The 22,950-nt window shown below is 40.5% G+C and overlaps 1 protein-coding gene across 5 annotated transcripts in view; it reads left to right on the top strand.

Moving 5' to 3' along the window:
- The window catches only part of SCARA3 (scavenger receptor class A member 3), a 106,584-nt gene extending 94,276 nt beyond the window's left edge, over positions 1-12,308 (top strand). For all 5 annotated transcript variants that reach the window (XM_075598728.1, XM_075598725.1, XM_075598724.1 and 2 more), the window contains exon 6: positions 7,385-12,308. In XM_075598728.1, the coding sequence (XP_075454843.1) occupies positions 7,385-7,833 (449 nt within the window). In that variant the 3' untranslated portion in view covers positions 7,834-12,308. The remainder of the gene's footprint in view (positions 1-7,384) is intronic.
- Positions 12,309-22,950: the final 10,642 nt, after the last annotated feature.

Below are 22,950 nucleotides of genomic sequence, written 5' to 3'. Positions count from 1 at the left end.
ATAACAAACAATACAAATAACACATAATGGGAAGAAGTGCTTCAGATATAAAAGTAACATTTAGGAAAAGGAGTCACTGCGCTGAAGAGCTTACAATCTAATGGATGTATAGTATTTACTGTACATCTATGTATGTATATGTATGTACAGTAAGTCTATGTATGTACAGAATGTATGTGTATGTATAGTGCATTGTGTCAGTGTAACAGAAACCTCAGTGACACATAATGTACAACCCCACCTGCTGTAACAATATTAGCAGTGGGTAGATAGAACAATAGGTGGAGTTCGGGGAGAAGTTTATTAAAGCATACTGTATATGAAAATCGCGTGCATCCCAATATGTTGGTGGTATTTAAATCTTCAGGTCTCATTAATTGATGGATTTATCATTTTAGAAATTTTGTCGTTGACTCCTCACTCAGAATCTTAAAAATTACACAGATATAAGTTTGGGCAAAATCAAATGAGATTGTGCAGGAAGGTTCTCTAGAAAAAGGGTAATGTTAATTCTTCAGTTTAAGTTCAATTTTTCAATCACCCATTGGGACTTACCGTCAAGAAAAAGTAAACAGTGCACGTAAAGTGATATAGTACATCCACTATAACTCAGCTTCACCCGTACTGTAAATGAAACGAATGAAAAATACTTGCATATTACAGGTAGTGTGTTGCTAGGCAGAGTCTGTATCAGATAATCAATAAATGAACACCATTATCTCCAAATAAAACTGTCTTTGTGTGCCCTAGCTAAACTTTCCAGACGTGGTGTGCCCAGTTATTAAATACATTTGATATATTTAATTATAAAACACTTCTTATACTATGCAGAAAGTATATGGTATAGACCGTACTATATATATAGCTAATAAAATGGCATCAAAGGATAGTATCCAAAAAGGGTGTGGCCACGGGAACAGACAGAGACCCTAATTCCGTCAATAGTAACCCCACAACACACAACAATGGTTCCCAGCACTCAATGCAATAAGGGAAAAATATATCAAACTAAGTCATATGTTACTAATGGAATAGATTCAGTGATCTGAATGGCAAATACATTTAAATAAGCACATAGACTAGTTCCAAATATACCATGCATATAGATCAAGTAAATATAAAGATAAATAGTATTATATTTATCCAGATGTTGAATGGTATGAAAAAATGGGCAAGCAAAGGGGGTAGGCTAGGGACAAATGGAACGACCAAAAGGAATGGGGGGGGAATTAAAAAAGGGAGCAGAGAAGTGGGTGAGAAAAATGGGGAAGCGAGAGAGGACAATGAATGATTAAATAAAGGGGGCAACGTCTCGAGGGTGAGCCCATTTCCACGGAACAAGTGTCAGTGGTACTTCCCTATATTACCCTCAATAGTAAAATACTACCACTGTGCAATACAGTTAATAAAGAGAAACACGTCCAAAAGCTCAGATCGGAACAGTCCCAAACACTGGTAGCAGGAATCTCCCTTGCGAATTAGTTCAGGAAAAGACCCCTAAAGGCGTGTGTAAAGTATGCTGATATCTAGTAGTCTCCAATAGGAGTGATATCTGTGATCTCCAATGGGAACACGCTTAATCCGAAGGGGAGATTGCCTGTCTGCCTGTGATCCAGGGCGCCATCTTAAGCGATCAGATCTTGTGACATCATCTGAGCATACAGTAGTTGGCCAACCTGGTACGGTGGCTCATGAAGTCCGAAAGCACATGTGTGCCTTACATCAGTGATAGTGACTTAATCACGCAATGCGATACTCAACACGGCATCTCATATAGACAGAGTCCCTGATGCGTCTCTGTTGCCATGGGGTAATATACCACGAAATGATGGGCCATAGATAAACAGAAAAAGGACAAAAAATCTAGATTCAATAGTTTTAAATAAAAGAAAAATATGAAGTATATAAAATTAATGTACTTTGAGTATAACATAGTCACCTCATTTAAAGGGACAGAGAGATTTGAATTAAAAATTCAATTATACTGAATATACAAGCCCATCTGTATGTGTAGGGCTAATAGCACTTAGGTTAGATATTCCTAGGCCCAGGTAGTAGGATCAGGGCTAAACATACCATTTAGAGCAATTTAACTGGTGAGGATGAGTCGTATGAGTCCCCATAAGAGACCAATATAGATGGTTTTGATACTCAGATAGACTGATCAAAATAGACATTTCCAAATTTAGAGCCGAATCAAAGGTATACATAATAAAGGGCTGGGTGGAGTTGAGGTATGACCACTACGATCAAAGACGGATCATTAGTATAATATGACACGAATGACCGGACAGATGAGACAGATTGGGGCATAGCCGTCAGTAAAGAGAGCAATGGCACAACAAACGGATACGGTGACAATGACAACCTGAGAAGAAGTAGAGAGAGACTGATCAGTCACAATAGTCGAGACAAAGGTTATCCACTACACACATGACAATTGTTCAAGGGATGACAACAGAAGCAGTGGAGCTGTCGCCCCTTGGAGTAGAGATCCATCAATCGGCTAGACCTCCCTGCTAGAAGCAACAGCTCGTCAAGCTCCTTGTTGATCCCACGTGGCATCAGAGTACCTAACACCGTGAGCCATTTGGATTCCTTCTGTAAACGTCTCCTGACCAAATTTCCACCACGGCGGCTATTCTCTACCGCATCTATCAGTTGGCTCACATTGTGTCTAGCTAGTGTGAAATGTTGTGCACTGGGGCCTCCATGTCACACCTACAGATTGTGTTGTCTAATCTGGTTCTTTACACTTTGTGTGGTCTCACCCACATACCCCAGTCCCCAGGGACATTTAATAAAATACACGACATTACGGGAAAGAGAAGTGTAGACATTTTTTATTCCTTTTTTTTTTTTTACCAGTCTATGGATGGAAAAATTGGTTACCCTCTTGAACACTTCCCCCTTGCTCCCCCCATTTTTTCATACCATTCAGCTTCTGGATAAGTATGATATTATTTATCTTTATATTTTCTTGATCTCTATGCACGGTGCATTTGGCACTAGTCTATATGCTTATTTAAATGTAATGCTATTCTGATCACTGGATCTATTCCATGAGTAAAATACAACTGTATATGATATATTTTGCCTAGTTTTTTTCCGTATTACATTGAGCGCTGGGAACCATTTTTGTGTTTTGTGTACTTTTTATACTATCTAAGGCTAGTTTTTGGTTGGCAAAGTACTACACCTGTCTCAGGGTAAAAAATAATTTGAAATACAATTTTTTAGACTATAATATACATTAAAAAAAATTACATGAAAATTAATTTCTCACCTAATTAGAAACATGGAGCAACTTGAATAATTCACACGCACAAGCACACACATGCACAAGCACACACATGCACAAACATACACAAGCACACACATGCACAAGCACACAATGCACAAACATACACAAGCACACACATGCTAATATGAATCTTTGTTTTGCCAGTAAAAAGGTGCTACAACTTTGCAGTAATTGATCATGTTTTTGTTATTTTCTCATTTCAATACAGGGTGTATAGTTCTACGGATCGGTAGATCAAAATAAGGAGTTAGTACAAATACTATTTAGAATAATTAAAAATAGAATAATTATTCTACATTTTCAACATTATTTTGGCATTATATGTCCTAATTTTGCCTTGAGTCAAACTGTAATTTTAAGGAAAGCGAATTGGCAAATTGTTAGTGTTCATGTCAACAACAAATTGTGCTCCTTAATAGAGGAGTATATCCAGAAAACCAATGGCAGCTGAACAGGTTGCGAATGAATCCCACAGAGTGAATCAGTGCAGGGCTGCAATTCACAAGCTGTAAAACTTTAGTCTCCTTACAATTCCGCTACTGGTGGGATAACTTGAGTCAACGTATTACATCACCAGAGAACAGAGAGGCTAAGAAGAAAAGACTAAGAAATGAGTTGAAGATTTTTCCCTCTGGCTTCCATCAGCTGTGTGGCACTATATATTTTCCATGATACACTGAGAAACCAAGAGACGCTTTTTGAAGGCAGTGCTTTTTTCCTCAGGGCAAGAAGTACTTATCTACACGTTAAAATAATAGAAAGGTCATGCTGATAGGATGGGGACGAGGTCAGTGAACGTACTGAGGGGAAGGATATGCTAAGAATCAGGTCAGAGTCCCAAAAGGCAGATGAGAAGAACAAGAGACACGTAGGCCCTCCAAGGAGTTAAAAGGGATTGTCTGATTTTTAAGGAGTCAAATGTACAGAATAAAATGGTGAGAACGTCAGCGATAGAAGAGGGACACAGGGAGAAGGGGTCAGTGGAAATTAATTTTAGGAAAGATTGATCAAAGATGATGATGTTCTTGTGAAGAAAGTTCCTTACGTTTCTAATCGTGCGTTTCCTCATCCAATATCAAATGCAATATCTGAAAACAGATGTCCTGACAGTTCATGTATTTATAATAAGGCAAAATAACAATAAGCTTTATCTACAGGTACAGGCCAAACTAAAACATACCATGGATGGAGAACCATTCTTGGTTGCTTAGTGGTATTGTTGGTTTGTTCGTTCTTTACGTTCTGACGTATATCTACTCTAAAAACAGATTCATATGGTAAATCCTAGCAATTAATTTAACCTATGCATAGCTTGTTAGCATGAAGCAATAATATAACTAAACAATCCTTGGAAAAGTCTGGGCACAAAGCCTACATATACTCTTATCTTGGTGTTGGGCAGACGTTTTCTTGTACCCAAAATGTACTATAAACAATTCACTCGTTCTAACTTTTCTACAAATCAATTATTTCCCTTAAATATGTTTTTCTTATATTCCACAATCTCAGCTCAGTCTGAACAGGGTCTGGGGAAACAAAATGGATTCTAACAGACAACATGGATTCCGAATCACTTGAATTCCATTTACATCAGTGTATTGGCAACATGGTCAGCACAATGTTCATATACAAAGCTGTAGATATTTGTGATAATACATTATGTTGAAAACTAAAGCTAATCACCTTGTCCAGTCACCTTTTGTTGAGGTTGAACTGTATTAACGTTTTGAACTGAAATGCTGCAACATTTTTACATTTTAATTTTTTTTATTTCTATCATATTTATGCAGTCTATTTTTTTTTTACATTTTGTTCAACGTTAGTTTGTATATTTTAATCCCTTGAATCAAGCCCAGACCGATACATTATTGTGCCCCGGGCAGACCAAAAATTTGGCGCACCTGTAATACAGCAAATGGCATAACCCTTCCAGACCTTCCATTCACTATACTCTTTTTGCCTTTAAGATCGGCTCTTCTATATAATACAGTCTTGTATTTATCAATATCGGAAAGAGAAAGAGGCCAAAGCCATTTAATAAATGTTTTTACCTCAACTGCTTTGCATGTCTGACTACATAACACACACACACACACACACACGCACACACACACACACACACACACACACACACACACACACACACACACACACACACACACACACACACACACACACACACACACACACACACACACACATATAAAACAGTGTTCGACAAATCCATTCACCTACAGGCCCGTGGCGACTGGATTTGACCCAGTGGCGAGCTCCTCATGGCCGCCCAAGCAGGGTGGGATTGGGGGCGGGACTAGGTGGCGAGTAGATTTTTTGGTTCAGCAAGTAGATTTTTGGGTGATTTGTCAACCACTGTAATATATATATAGCACAAGAAACAGCAGGCACTCCACTAGCAAGTCCATAAAGGTACTGTAGGTGCTTTCTCCATAAAGTAATTATAAGACATACTGTTGTTGAGATGAAAGCAAAGGGCAGCACTCAGGTAGGGAGGCAAAAAAATTAATTGTATTTGAAAAAGACACAAAAAGAAAATCGACGTTTCGGTCCCCCAACCTTGAGAAAGGTCCCGAAACGTCGTTTTTCTTTTTGTGTCTTTTGTGTCTTTTTACACTTTTTTCACCAGTTCATGGGACAACTATTTATATATATATGTATATATATATATATATATATATATATATATATATATATATTTAAAATGTCACAGCAGCCGGCACACACATATATAGAATAGACTCCAGATGCTATGTCCCATAAAAGATAATAAAGATGAATATTACCAGATGATGGTCCAGTAAGGAGAGACAGCACACACGGAATGAGATTTCAAAGTAGTGGATTGCAACACAAAAACCAATGTTTCTGTTCCTGCAAACGAAGGGTTGTACAACCCTGAGGAAGGTTCCGTTTGCAGCAACCGAAACGTTGGTTTTTGTGTTGCAATACACTACTTTGAAATCTCATTCCGTGTGTGCTGTCTCTGCTTACTAGACCATCATCTGGTAAAATTCATCTATATATATATATATATATATAAATATATATGTATATATATATATAAATATATATGTATATGTACATATATATATATATATATATATATATATAGGAAAAACAAACAGAAAACAGGCGCACTCATAGTGTAGTAAGGTTAACAATTTTATATGGGACTGGAATAAAATATGAACTGCGCACTCACAAACGGATGAATTAAAATCGCCCGTATGAGATATTGTCTCAATCGCCAACAACTGTAGCAGGAACTCAGCTGGATCTCCGGAGTAGGTACTGTCCCGTCACTATGCAGGAGGGGCCGGATAATCACGGCAAACGCTCTGTGTATCGTAGCAGGATACACCTCTCTGTTGCTCAAACGTTCCTCTCACCATAGAGAACGTCCGGATCAGCTTCGTCACTCACACCACAGTGAGCGTTGTAATGCTAGTCAGTCCCGATTGCACAGGGATAGGCGCTCCATTTGTATGCAATATTGCAAGTTCAATACAATGAATAAAATGAATAAATATACTGCAAATGATATGTCCTACGCGTTTCGTCTTGTGGACTACGTCAGGGAATATATATTTTTTTATTGCTATTCATTGTTTTTACATATATTTCATTTTTTAAATATATATTTTTGAGTAGTTTATATTTACTATTGTGTTTATATACTCCCCAACTTTTTTGTTTACTTGTTCAACACAGTCATTGCCTATTATATTTTGTCAGTTTAGCCATCAGTAGGCACCACTTCTTTGTCTCCTTTTTATGTATGTATATATATATAATATATATATATAGTGTAGGTACCTGCATTAACGGGCATGCCCTAACGTGGCATGCAGGCTTACAAATGCTTTGGCCAAAGGGTTTAACAAAATACCCTTTTTCATGAGAATATTATTTTATCTTAGCCTAATTGGTAGGAGCACAGGAATCGTTCTTTTTGTGTGTGTATATATATATATATGTATATATATATATATATATATATATATCCCTTAAAAGCATATTGCCTCATATTTATTACTGTTTATGTTTCTCTTCATTTAACAGGTTCACCAGGTCTTCCAGGACCAAGAGGATTCAAAGGGGATCTAGGGATCAAGGGATCCATAGGCCCTAGAGGAGAGAAAGGTGGTGCAGGAGAACTAGGCTCCCCTGGCCCACAAGGTCTGAGGGGACTTGCTGGTGACACTGGGCATCAAGGAGAGAATGGACCTCATGGAATTAAAGGGTCACCAGGTATTAAAGGGGAAAAAGGAAGCATGGGACAATTAGGTCCCAAAGGTCAAAAGGGAACAAAAGGTGATGTTGGCCCCCTAGGCCCAGATGGGCCTCTTGGTGCGAAAGGACAACCAGGGTTGCAGGGAGAGCAAGGGTTTATTGGGATGCGTGGGAGTCGAGGTCAAGAAGGGCCAACAGGTGCAAAAGGGGAGGCTGGAATTCCAGGAGCCCGTGGCCTACCTGGACCTCGTGGGCCTCAAGGGCTATCTGCCATCTGAAATGGAATGCAACCAGTGGTTGGTGCAATCAACTTCTAACATTTGCGGCATTGGAGAAAGAGTGTTGGACAACTCTTCTGAATGTACAGCATTTACCCAACACATCTCAACGATGTATCTTCTAATACAGGAGAAATACACAAATTGCCTAGCCTGGAAACTGTGCCAGGAGTCATTAGGCATTTATCCAAAGCATCTGTAGAGGTGTCCATCTTTCCTCGGTATAACCGTAGATCAATTGATTTGAAACCTCTACACTTTGATAGTTGAGTAGCCCAGTCGAGTCAAAGTATCTTTTTAAAAGCTATATTAATTATCTTTCGCATAATATGAATTGCAGCGTCTCTTTTGAGTTTCTGTTTAACATGGTGATGGGATTGCCTAACTTTCTTTTTTTTTTACACTAGAATATGTTATCATATCTTGCTTTGTGAGGGATAAGACTTTAAGACTATTCGTCAAAAAAGCTGCTTTGCAAAATCGGTTGGGAAGAAGGAAACAGTGATAAAGTCAACATCTATAAGTATAAGCATGATACTAAAACAAGGGAGAAATGTGGCAGAGTGGCTAAGGTGCTGATGTTGAATACTACAAATGTACGAGACTGCATTGCTTCTGCTGATAACACATTACATCCTGTTATAATGCAGAATATTGCAGTGCTTCCATAGGATTTAATGGCTATGTATATCACAGAATACACCCCCATAAAGCACCAGCAGGAGCAATGACCTTGTTTACAGCTGCAAATAACCACGTGCAGGTTCAACTCCAGACTCAGCCACTTATACTGTACAAGTCACTTAACCTCCCTGTTTCTCAGGCACCAAAAAATAGATTGTAAATGGTTTGAGTCCGGAACTCATTCTGTCCTTCTACTGAATTAAGCAGAAGCAAAACAAGCACTTTTTTTTCCATATGCAGTAGTGAGCTTTGTGCAAAAGGTTTGAAATTTGTGTTATATATATTCTCATATTGCAGGTCAAAGATTTCACATAGATGCATGTTTCTGATGGAACAAGGATTTGCTAGAATTTCAAACCTACGGTTCTTATGTTTGAATCAATGAGAATTTATTTCCTAAAATAACTGCGTTGACCAACATTTTACTGCCATAAAAGAGTATACAGTAGCTGTATTTTTTGAGGCATTGGTTAAGAAACATCTAGATTACTGAGAAAAGATTACTCATAACATACAGCAAAGAAGGGTGGGGAGTCGTGTTGGTCCTTTCTTCCATGTAGTAACAAAGAAGGGAGAAGGAGTAGGGGGTATGATACCTTTTATTAGACCAACAAGTAGTTGATATGCTACAACATTTCGAACCTCTCATGAAGGACCCTGAGAGGTTCGAAAGCTTGTAACATAACGAACCAATAAAAGGTATCATACCATCTACTTCATCTCCATATTCAGTACCAGAAATGTTAATTAAACCCAGTCCACATAAAATACTTTACATAGATGTAGATCTTAAACTTAACAGAAATTGTGACTGGAGAAAAAGGGTTGAAAAGAATTCAAAATTTCAGACCCAGCCAAAAATGTCATGCACCACATGAGTTACAGAACTATAGCGCCCGTTTAGAATGCAAAAGCTCAGAAATGATTATTCAGAACCGGTAGTAGTTAACTAGTGTTCAAAAAGAGTGCCAGCTTTTAGGACAACTATGGTCCCTTCTTCGTGCTGATTTTTACTAAATAAACTGAAGTGGTATCTCCATTTTATACAAGGGCCACATCTTACTATGACTGGATATGCAGGTGTCTGGGCAAATGGTACAGCAATGTAACAATAGAGACATGTAGATGGGTGAGAAACTCGAGTAAAGGTGTGAGGTGCCTGGGCTACAGTATGAGAGCAGGAAGTACATAGCACATTTGTATTAAAGTGAAGATACAATTACACACTTATATACAGTAGTATAATAGGACATGCATTCTCTACTCCAGTTGAGTTAATGTAACAAAAGTCTGCATGAGTTATTATACCCATGATTTGCCTTGATAACTGTTACTTTCATGTCCTTGATATTATGTTTAGGGCTATACATCGTTTCCCCCTCTGATTGATGGTGTAGCGATTCATGTTCAGTCTTTTTTCTTACTGTCTGAATTGTCTTCTTATGTCAAAAGGTCTAATATTAAATGTAATGGCCCATCTCTGCTAAAAGGTGCTGAGCTACTGTAAAAGGCTGCTGTAGTGAATGGGCCTCAGGGTGTTTCCTGGAGCTGGACGTTTCCTGAGGCATACCTCAGTACATATGGGCCAATGTGTAGACCAATGGTGGACAACTGCAGTCCTCAAGGGCCACCAACAGATCAGTGGCTCAGTATCTTACCGAGCTGCCTGTGCTAAAGCAGGAATATCCTTAAAACCTGAACTGTCTTTTGGCCCTTGAGGACTGGAGTTGGCCACCCCTGGACCTTACGTGGTGTTTAAATGGGAGTGGGTATTACCTTCTTCTTACAGGAATTACAATCTGATCCTGGCATGAACAGTATCCCAGAGTAACCGGCAGCATTTTATTTCTGGTTGGAACCTCCAGATGAGGCATAAGCGCTTCCACATGTAAAGGAATAAGAAGTTAATGCACAAATAACATGCATTAGATGTAATGCTTAGACAGATAGTGACTCGTTAATATTGGTCTTAACTTTAAATCAAATAAATGTAAATTTTCAACATTGTGTGATATTTCCTTATCACAATATAATTGTACTTTTCATACCTGGCCATTAAGTACCTGGCAGCAATACTGTGTCCTCCCCTTGGAATACAGTAGGAAGCAGAATTTTTTATGCTGTTTTGTCAATAAATACTGTATAGTTATTTCCATTCCATTGGAGGTTTTTTCCCATCTACGAAAAAAAAGGAAAATAATAAATAAAAGTAGAAATAATATTCAACTTAAGATGAATGTTATTTACGTTGAATGTTTATCAACGACTTTATTATTATTTAAGGTGTAAGATACTGTTAGCATGACATACTGTATAAAGTACTTTGGAAATATGGTGTATTTAACAAGAGTAAAAGTCACAACTGCAGTAGACTATACAGGAATTAGTGATGGACGCAGGTGACATATGATGAGTATGTGTAAATTGATATATCTAATCTTTGGACAGTTTTAATAGATGGTACTTTTTATTTTAAACAAATGTATGGATTACTTACACAAGTCTTGAAAATGTTGATACAGTTGATTATAAAATAAAAATGGTATTGAGTTTCCCAGTAAGTACTATCTACTGTCATTTTGATACATATACAGTAGGCATACAATAGGGTGAATATTTGTAGCTATAACGATGTTGTTAATATGCCTCACTAAATGTATTGTTCATCATTGCAGACTTCGTGTAAATGACATTTAATCTTTATATTCACTGTTACTGACTTCTTCCACAAGGCTAACAAAATATACTGACCACATTAGGGGCAACTGTGCAAAGCACTTAATATTAGTTTATAGTAAGCATGTCCACAACATCTTAACATGCTTAACTTATAACCAAGCAACAATAAAAGCAGTCAAGGAGTACAAAGCATTACATTGACATAAAGTTAAACCTTGGCTAAGACATTACAAATTCAAAGGGTCGCAGTTCTGAAACGTCAATATGTACAATCACCTTAAATTGGACATTTAGTTCAATGTTGCACAAAATGATGAGTATAGAGTGTTCATGAACCTTCCCCAACGTTTCATACCTCCTTAGTTATATTAGGGAATTCTCTTCCTGTTTCTTTTAATAACTTTGGTCGATATTTACTAATTAGTCCTAAGCCGGAAGGCATCCTACATCCTACATCCATTCAAGTGAATACGCTGGCATGGTCCTGCGTGTGTTTGGATCGATAGGAAATATAGTAGGATGTTGAAGAGAGCAAGATATTTTAATTATGGGTGGGGAATAAAATGTCACAAATATAATACATTGTTGTTCTAAAAGCTATGGATCACCTAAGCTTCATCTCGATGCACAAAACCTTTTCCAAGGTGGTACAGTAGGTGTTGCGGACTGTGTGTGGTGGCAGAATGTAAAGTTCTTTGACAGTTTTTATGGGCTATTTATCAGTGTTCCTGCTGCAAAACTGGTACAAAACTTGTGCAAAAATCCACAGGATTTATCAAAGAAAAACATCTAATTGGTCATAGTAGAATATGCTGTAAAGTTCCTTTCTCGCTACACATGGTTATTCCTTTTCATTTGAATAGAGTTTAAATCTCCCCACACAAGTCTGTAGAATATATATTTTTAAATGTTTGCACCTATCCTGCAGCAGGGAGACTTTGATAAATAACCCACTCGTATGTCTTCTGTTTTTTTTAATGTAGATGTGCAACTGGATTGCACACAATTTACCGAGTTTATTGTTGTACAGTACTGTACATCTTGTTGTTCTGATATCTACATGTAATACAAAATGTACTCACAGGTTAATAAATATACCTTTGCTAAGAAAATGACTGGAGTTTTGTTTACGATAATGTCACATTCATGCAGTATATGGAGGGACATAGAACTAAGGGACATAGGGCTGAAGGACAACGAGCTGAAGGACATAGGGCTGAGGGATAAAGAGCTGAAGGACATAGGGCTGAAGGACAAAGTGCTGAAGGACATAGGGCTGAAGGACATACTGTAGGCCTGAAGGACAAAGAGCTGAAGGACATACTGTAGGCCTGAAGGACAAAGAGCAGAAGGACATAGGGGTGAAGGACAAAGAGCTGAAAGACATAGAGCTGAATGACAAAGAGCTGAATGACAAAGAGCTGAAGGACATAGGGCTGAAGGATGTAGGGCTGAAAGACATAGGGGTGAAGGACAAAGAGCTGAATGACAAAGAGCTGAATGACAAAGAGCTAAAGGACATAGGGCTGAGGGATGTAGGGCTGAAAGACGGCTCAAGGATGTAGGGCTGAACGACATAGAGCTGAAGGACATAGGGTTGAAGGATGTAGGGCTGAAAGACATAGGGTTGAATGACAAAGAGCTGAAAGACATAGAGCTGAACGACAAAGAGCTGAAGGGAATAGGGCTGAAGGATGTAGGGCTGGAAGACATAGGGATGAAGGACATAAGGCTGAAGAACAAGGGGCTGAAGGACATTGGGCTGAGGAACAGCTAACTACCAAAGGGGGCTAAGCTTCAGCATACCTTACTCCTATTCTTATGAATGGCAGTGTTACAGCTTAGAACCATTTTGTGGATATGGACCTCAGAAGTAATGAAGTTTAATATGAAAGCCCAGATTCACTAAACTCCATTAAACCAGGGCAAATAACATAAGGTTATCTAAATTAGTAACAAACATTATTTTTTTCTAAGTTTAATGCATATCCACAAAGGTAATTACATGCAATTACAATGTATGTTGTTTAACTCATCAGCACAGGGATAATGTAAGGTTAAATTAGCACTGCCTTGCATTAGCTTCAAATAAAATGGCTCCCATAATGCCTGTCTACTTTATCAAACACGCAGAGGCACGTGCACTAATAGTATAATACCAAGGATAGGAAAAATAGTATAATAGAGCAGATGGTATTAATAAGTGAAATCCAAAATAATCTTTGTGTTAGTGTCACTCACAAATTGGTTTAGATATAACAGATGTATCAGAGATCCATCTCTCTCTGATGGGAGCCCTTTAATGGAAGCCCTCTGGTGATGGAAGCCTTATAGTTGATGATCTGGTAATGATTCCTGACGAAGCAACAGTGAAACACGTACAATCAGCTGTTGGAGGATACTGAGAATTGGGGAAACAGTGCGGGGAGGTGCTGGCAAGTCACAGAGGCCGGATTACCAGGCAGCTTCTTCCGCCCTGACTAGAGCCATCACAGGACTTGACGTAGGCGGATGTGACGCATGCGGAAGCTTTCCAGTGACTGAACACACCGGCGTCCTCCACGAGTCACCAGCAGTTCTCTCCAACGAATTGTCTTTAATGCCAAAATGTGTGGGCATTACTTATATGCTATTTATGTGCAATATACACCCTTATTATACTACACTATTGTGCGCTCTCTCCTTTCTTTCTCCACATCCCTTGGGAGGTACATTGAGTACTTTACGATTCCATCATACATCAAGCTTACCAGATCATCAACTATAAGGCTTCCATCACCACAGGGCTTCCATGAAAGGGCTCCCATCAGAGAGAGATGGATCTCTGATACATCTGTTATATCTGAACCAATTTGTGAGTGACACTAACACAAAGATTATTTTGGATTTCACTTATTAATACCATCTGCACTATTATACTATTTTTCACATATTACTTCGAGGATCACAGCGCTCCTCCTACCTGGAAGACAACGTAAGACTACATTGGACTCGGACACTCCTTTAAAGGGTGTAGAGCTGCTGTATTTATTTGTATTTCACATATAATATTTCACTGATCACATTTGGTGTAGGTTATTTATTCACTACAGTGTATTTGTATATATACACTTATTTGGTTTTTAGGTTCACTGTTATTGGTTATCTTTCACCATTAACTCACTTCAGTTATTTCATAGTTAGAAGCGCCCTGTTCCATCTTTTTGTTTGTAATACCAAGGAGCAGGGGGGTATTACATTTGATTTATTGGTTTATTCACTTGTGAGTCATTATATTGCACTATTAATCACAGATTGTCACTTGATATTTAGGGCCGAGCGCCTTGTACACCTTCCTTTGCACATTTGTAATACCAAGGATACCTGGGATATATTCTAATTTGAATATTTCATGGTCTGGATGGGAGTAACGGCCCCTTTAGGTATGACCTAAATAATACCTGGTTGAAGCTCTGAATGGCCTTTGGTGGATATGTGATGTTTGGGGGAACGCCTCTTTTGCATATTATTATTTATTTATCTATAAAATATTTTACCAGAAAGTAATACATTGAGAGTTACCTCTCGTTTTCACGTATGTCCTGGGCACAGAGTTAAGATAAATAATACATGTTTACAAATAGTTACATAAATGAACAGGGTATACATTATATACAAGACATTGCATGCACAGTTAAAGATAATATATATTATGGGCGAATGAAACAGTTACAGACCAGATTAAAATGTGAGACAGCCTTAGATTTGAAAGAACTTAAACTGGTGGTGGATGTGAGAGTCTCTGGTACGTTGTTCCAGTTTTGGGGTGCACGGTAAGAGAAGGAGGAGCGGCCGGATACTTTGTTGAGCCTTGGGACCATGAACAGTCTTTTGGAGTCTGATCTCAGGTGATAAGTCCTGAATGTGGTAGGGGTGAGGAGCTTGTTCAGGTAGCACTATGGGCCCAAAAATATATAACCATAGTTCCTTGGAGCCTACAGCAGATGGGGGGCTGCACTGCTAAGGAGATATGTGGGGTATGAACCCAGAAGCCTTGTCCTGTGTCCCCACTACATCGGCGGACGACTCAGCCCTCCTGCTATCAGCTGGTATATGCACCATACACCGTAGTAATGGCCAAATCTCCCATCGGGTGGGGGAAACACCGTTACACATGTAAGAAGTGATTTTTCAATTTCCATTTATTTTTTCTGCAGCTGTTTCTACTTCCTTTTTTTATTAAATAAATAATATTTCACTCATCATTTCTCGGGACTGAGACTATTTGTAAATACAAACTGCACAAAATGCTATTTTCATTTAAACTGTATCGATCAAGACGCACTGAGGGGTCCTTTGCATGAAGTCACGTAACCACCTTCGTAGATACAAACCTTCATCAAATGTGCGTCGTATTATTTTTTTGGCAGCAAAATTTTTAACGCCATAAAATTTACAAAATATATATATTATTACTGTATATAGGCCCCTGATTGTGCCTAGTCTGATGTTGAAAGCCTTAGCAATAAAGGGCCATGCAGGAAACACTCGTCCTTTTATCCACGGCCATGAATTATTTATGGATAAAAGTATTTCTCTTTTTGATCTCCTTCTGCATTTTATAGGATCGCACAAGCATACATTTAAGTGCATTTGTTCTGCATTCCATGTGGAAATACATTGTGCAGTCCTATTTTTTTTTAACATTATTTCCTCACATGTGCAGATGTAGCAGATGTTAGTGCACACGCTCGCTCGCACTAGCAGGAAAAATAACATGTTAGCCCCGCCCTCTTTCACGTGCGGCAAAGGCGTCCCACTAGCGTGCAGCAGCGGGAGTAATAGCATCGGCTAAATCTGTATGCAAATGGGATACTAAACGCTCATTTCTCAGCAGTATAAACATAACTTTGATTTTCTGTTTGGGTTAAAGAAAAGAAAATACTTTTCTACAGGTGACCAATTATTAGCTAGATAAAAGAAAAGTGGGGAGAATAAGGTGAGAAGAGTGAGGGGGAAGGGAGAGAGGGGGTGGATTGGAGGTGCAGGGGGGAGGGAGAGGTTGGAAAGAGTGTGGTGGGAGGAGGGAAGAGAGAACGAGAGGGGGGAAGAGTGAGAAGAGGGTACAGGATTGAGAGAGGTGAGAGAGGAGGGGGAGAAAGGGAGAGAAAGAAGGAGAGAGAGGGGGAAAGAGAGAGAGAGATGGGGAGAAAAAGTAGGATAGAGAGAGGAGGTTGAAGAGACAGCTAGTGTGTGAGAGAGGGAAGAGGAGAGGAGAAATGGAGGAGGAAGGGAAGAGAGAGAGTGGTAGGGTGGAAAAGAGATAGGGGAGGGGGTAAGAGAGAGAGGGGAGGGGGGAAGAGAGAGGGGAGAAAAAGTAGGATAGAGAGAGGAGGTTGAAGAGAGGATGGTGAAAAGACAGCTAGTGTGTGAGAGAGGAAAGAGGAGAGAGGAGAAATGGAGGAGGAAGGGAAGAGCGAGAGTGGGAGGGTGGAAAAGAGATAGGGGAGGGGGCGAGAGAGAGGGGAGGGAGGAAGAGAGAGAGGAGAGAGGGGAGAGGGGGAAGAGAGAGGAGTGTGGGAGAAAGAGATGGGAAGGGGTCGAGATATAGGGGGAAGAGAGAGGAGGAAAGAGAAGGGTAAGATAGGATAGGGGCAAGAGGAAGGGAAAGAGAGACGGGGAAAGAAAGAGGATGGAAAAGAGAGCTAGAGAGGTGAGGGGGAAGAGAGAGGGGGGTGGTAAAGAATGGGGAGAGAAAGGTAGGGGGAGGAGGAAAAGGGGGGGATAGAGAGAGGGAGAAGGGAGAACGTGAGAGGGGGAAGAAAGAGAAGGGGGAAGAAGAGTGGGAGAGAGGGTGAGAGGGGGTTGAGGGAGAGATGGGGATGAGAGAGAGAAAGCGGGAGGGGAGGGAGATAGCGTGGTGAAGAGAGGGGGGGGAAAGAGAAAGAGAGGGGAGGGAAGGCAAGAGAGATAGACGGGAGAAGAGAGAGAAGGAGGCAAGGAGAGAGAGGGGGAAGGAGCGTGACAGAGGTGACAGTGGGAGGAAGTGAGTAAGATGGGGAAGACAGGGAGGGGGAAGGGGGATAGGGGCATGAGAGAGAGGGAAGAAGAGACAGACGCCACAAAACGAGGTAGGGGGCGTGAGCACCGGGGGGCCAAGCAGCGGGGGCGCAACTACAAAAGTTTGCGCACCCCTGCTCTAGACCCCCCAACAGGTAAGGATTGAATGATATCCCAGCTTCAGCACTGGTGGCTCAATCAGTGGCTCATTGAGCCATCTATGCTGAAGCAGGGAGTCAAGCAATTGAGCCATCTGTGCTGAAGTAGGGAGTCAAGCAATTGAGCCACCTGTGCTGAAGCAGTGAGCCAGTGATTGAGCCATCGGTGCTGAAGCAGGGAGCCAGTGATTGAGCCATCGGTGCTGAAGCTGGGATATCCTGAAAACCTGACCTTTTGGGAAGGGGTCACGAGGATTGGCATTGAGATCACCCTGCCATAAAGTGAGATAATAATATTTCTCTATAACTTGGAAAATAGATGCAGATTGTATTCATGCATTCAGAGGTTGCACTTTGGGAGTTAATTTCAGTTTCAACTGATGTAATGTCTCCCATACCAGACACTCTGCTCACATATAAATATCACTCTGAAAACACAGAGCACACATGTTTTCCAGCACTTACTTGAACATGTTCCCATTGCTGTATTGCATGATAGTTTTAACTCAGAGGTGTAATTCAAACGGCAGTACTAGATTATACGTTTCTTGCCTTTGGTTAATACTTCTTAAATCCCTTCTAGACCTTATGATGTAAACACGTAATCTTCAGGGTTTTGCAACTGATTGAAACAGAGGATATATTTTAGGATCCTCGCTGCTAACCCTTCACATTCCAGCTAATGTGCTCATATAGATACTGCATTCACGTTGGCATGATGAACCATCCATAGCGTCCCAGTCAAGCATTCACTTCCCTGCTGGGCATCTCTTACAGTAGGTTCTTTCTCTGATGCCCATACACTGAGTGGAGTCTACAAAATGTGTGTACAGTATACACATTTCTCTGGTGTAAAGCTGGTTCCCCGATGAGACCAACACCGATTTTTTAAAGTTACTAAAAAGGGTTAAGACCTGCCTCTTGATTATCCGGAGATGTTCATCCAATATAGGTTTTAAAAAGAGGTTGGGACATTTAAAATCTTAATGCTTCCCTCTTCATTATTGGTGACCTGAGTTCCATAGACAACACTTCCTCAATAGAAGCCAGATGGTATCTCTATCTATGAAGTACATCAATGTGAAGGAGCCACTTAGTCTACAGATGTACGAAGACTCACTGTCCCTGGCGCCATTGTCAAAGAAGCCAAAATCCGTGGCCAGGGACAGTGTCTGCTGCGATCAAACATATAACTCACTGTGAAAATGGTAAACAAACCAGCTCTCTTAAACCTTTGTAACTCCTCCTTGCCCGGCTCCCAAAGGAGTGTTACCAAATGAGTGTTACAAAAGGAGTGTTACAGATGCAACTGCTGGTTTTAGACTGCTTGCCAAAGCAAATCTGTGACAATCTTGCAGTAACTCATGAGAAGGTCCACAGCATTCTGTAATGCCCATCGGAATAACACAGCAGGGGTCCCTGTGTTTGAATGGGACGCGCAGCTCGGTGGGATTCACACAGCGTGTGTCCCATTCAAATTCACTGCTGTGTTAATCCTTTGGGCCATTAGTCTGGTTGCAGGAATCTCGCAGCGTGAGATGAGTTTAAGTGCAGAATTCTCAAGGCAAGCAGTCGACAACCGGCAGTTTTAGCTGTACATCGAGCTATTTATTTACAGGTGGTGCTCAGTGGCTACCTACTTACATTCTCAACCCTGTGCTGGCTGGTGTCTGTGCTGGCTGGAGATGTAAGCAGAGGTAGTAAGAAAAGGTGCCAGGAACTTTTATCAGACAAACGATTTTCTTTATTGACATAGAACAGCATACACACTTCTTCCTTGGGTGCTCAGGCAGCATCTCAGGAAGTCTAGCCAATATATAATGTCTACTATATACAAAGGCAAGATGAGACTAGCCACATAGAATAGGTGATACTGATATATACTGTCATATTAAGATCATAGAACATGTTAATATATTTAGAAGCACAATGGCCAACTGGTCATTGTTAATCCATGACTATGAGGCTTTGGTGTGGTCAGCGCCCATACTGAAGCTCTGATTACCATGACAAATCTGTTTTCCCTTCCACCCACACTGAAGCGACAGTGGCCATATTGGCTACTGGCATTCTGCTTATAAAAGGTAGGACTCCCTCCAGGAAGTGGCCAGAGCATGTTTTCATGTTTGTTCCTGATAGATGCCAGAGGTCCTGTTTGTTTTCACCCAGCCTTGGCCTGTGACCCTGACCCTTTTCTGTCTGCATTTACCTCAGCCTTTGACCCCGAATCTGCCCTTTGCCATGATCCTAACCTGTGACCCCAATTTCGCTTCACACAATTCTGTGTCTCATGGTTCAGGTCTGTGATTTGATATCATACTTCAGCCCTGCGTGTCCAATTCTTGTCTTGAGATGAGCAGCATTATAATGATAAGGGTTCCAGTCCTGGGTTTTGCTGGAAGTTGCCCTTACGTGGCCATTACAGCCATCTTTGATCCTGGCAAATCTCTTCCTGGACTTGGTAATTGGCTGCACCTGTTCCAGGGCTTTAAATAGCAGTCAGTGACTCCCTGCCCTGGCCCCCAGCTTGGTATGATATCCCATGTGTTCCTGGCCCGCTTCAGTTTAGTTCCTGTGCCTTAGTTCCTGTTCCCCTGGATTCCCTGTTACTGACCCAGCCTGTGACCCCAACCACTGCTCTTGTGCCGCCTGCCTTGACCTCTGCCTGGATCCCGACTGCGACTATTCTGATAGGACTCTATCCCTTGGCTCTGGTTGGCGATCATATAACCTTACCTCAGCTCTGCAAGTCTGCTTCCTATCAGAGATGAGCATCATTATACTAGCTGGCCATGTGCTACTATGTGGTTCATATTTCTACAAACCCTGTGACACGTACAGCACACCTGTGAGCACGTGACCTGCATACGGGACAAGGGCTAATACACAGCTCGCCAGCTGGCACACTTTTCACCTTCGCCAAGGTCCCTCAAATGGACAATATCTGCCCTCAATTCGTCCCCATATATCATCTGTCATAAACAGCACACAAATGAGCACGTGACTTAGATATGCAACCAGGGTTAAAACACACGGAAGAGGGAAAGATCCTCTGCTGTGCTCTAGCTACAGACCTATTTCACTGTTAAATACTGATCTAAAACTTTATGCAACGATCTTAACCAACAGATTAAATAATATCCTCTCTAAATTGGTTCATCCGGACCAGGTAGGGTTTGTCCTGGGCAGACAAGCCCTTGACAACACAAGGAGGACGGTGAGTCTAATACACGTAGCAAAACACACAAAGTGCCCATCTCTATTACGCTCTTTAGATGCAGAAAAAGCGTTCGATCGATTAGATTGGCAGTTTATGACAGCTACGCTTTCGCAGATGGGATTCACAGCCAAAATATTAAATAGTGTAAACACACCATACTCCACACCAATGGCCACGGTGAGGACGAACAACTCCTTGTCTGATCCCTTTTCAATATCAAATTGAACTAAAGGTCCGCTGTCACCTTTGTTGTTTGCCATAGCCATAGAACCATTAGCATGCCGGATAAGGATGAATCCCAATACTGCGGGTATTCCTGTTGGCCAGGAAGAATTCAAAATAGCTCTTTTTGCGGACGATATACTATTGACGCTCTCAAAACCTCTCACATCCCTCCCTAACCTTTTTCATGATCTATCATAATTCAGCTCCCTTTCAAGTTATAAAATTAATCATTCCAAATCCATGGTCCTTAGCTTAAATCTCCCTAAAGAATTAGTAAAATTACTCCAACTAAATTTTGACTTTAAATGGAATTCGAACCATATTAAATATCTAGGGGTCCAATTAACAAAAGATTACTCAACTTTATACAACGCAAATTTTAAACCCTTTTTCGACCAGATAGCTAAGGATTTAACCACTTGGAATCCATATATAATATCCTGGTTTGGGAGAATAACCACCATTAAAATGAATGTTCTACCTACACTCCTCTATCTCTTCCAAACTCTCCCGGTTAAAATCTGTCAGAAAGACCTAAATAATACACAGAAGAAAATGTTGAAGTTTGTCTGGCAAAATAGGCGACCCAGAGTTCCTAAAGATATTCTTTATAAGTCCAAATCAGAAGGAGGCTTAGCTCTCCCGAACTTACAAAACTACTATAGATCCGCACAGCTAGGGCAACTTATTAGCTGGCATTCAAACCTAACCGAAAGGAGGTGGGTCGAGATAGAGGACTTGATTTGTTGCCCATCTAAAATAAAAAATCTTCTCCGGCTCAATAAAAAGTCTAGACCACCTGAGATTTACAAGAACCCGGTGATATCTTTTGCCTGTAATCTCTGGGATTCCCTCAAAACCAAGTTCTAACTAACCGATACCCCTTCCCTTATGCAACCCCTATTCTTGGACCCCTCCCTTCCTTTTACTCTATCAAGAGCAACCAAACCCCCGATAACTATATGGTATCCTGGGAAAAGGATCTTAACGTCTGTATAGATCTCGATATCTGGACAGACATCTGGGAAGCTGCTTCCAAAAATTCATCATGCGTTGTTATTAAGGATAAGTTAATATTCAGATGGTATATGACGCCTGCCAGGTTGCACTCTTTTCTCCCAGGCGTTTCCCCTCTGTGCTGCGGGGTTGTGGTGAAGTGGGGAATATACTGCACATATTCTGGTCATGTCCCAAAATCCAGCAAACATGGACGGAAGTGTTCACCTTAATACACAAGATACTAGAAATCTCTGTCCCACACGACCCAGTATATATATTGCTAGGAAAACAATGGCTAATATCTCCAAAAAAAAGCTAGAGTAATATCCAAAAATTTTAAACGCTACACGAAATACAATTGCCAAAAATTGGAAACAACCGCCACCCCCATCCTTAAATCAAATAAACAACAAAATTTGGCATATAGTCTATATGGAAAAAACTCTCGGCCTATCTGAATGGCTCTACCTCGCAATTCTCTGAGTTTTGGGCTCCTTGGTTCCGCCATGCTAGTATATCCCCATGTATAGACTAGAATACTTTGAACAGAGTAAATTGTTGTGTACAATGCTATATTGGTACAAATGCTACCCCTTCCCCCCCGCCTCCCCGATCCCCCTCTTCTCTATTGTTCCACAACCAGTTTATTTGTATTCCTGTATCACCCCTTTTTCTGTGTTGTATGTTTTGTTTACCTTATTTTGTATGTACAAAAATGCTCAATACAAAATTTAAGTAATAATAAAAAAAAAACACACGGAAGAGGTTATACATTCAATTGACAGACATTTCGTGGACAGTTAGAGATAATATATGATTATGGGCGTATGTAACAATTACAGACAAGGTTAAAGTTGTGTTAGTAGAGGTAGGATAGGCCTGCAATGTGTTGTGTTAGAAGACTTTACCCAACTCAGTAACCGAGCAGCGAATAGCAGCATACGGCTGACACCCTTTGGCTGCCCTTTGGCTGTCCTTCGGCTGTCCGCTTTGGGGAGACGCAGATGTACTGTAGGCTGACAGGGTTCTGAATGAATTCAGCTGGGCTTTGAAATTCCTTTGTCCAGAGTCATAAACATTGCAGAGGCTGAGGCTGACTAAACATATAACATC

This window comes from Ascaphus truei, chromosome 4 (assembly GCF_040206685.1).
Source record: "Ascaphus truei isolate aAscTru1 chromosome 4, aAscTru1.hap1, whole genome shotgun sequence".
Taxonomy (NCBI): Eukaryota; Metazoa; Chordata; class Amphibia; order Anura; family Ascaphidae; genus Ascaphus; species Ascaphus truei.
This window is presented reverse-complemented; position numbering and strand designations above follow the sequence as displayed.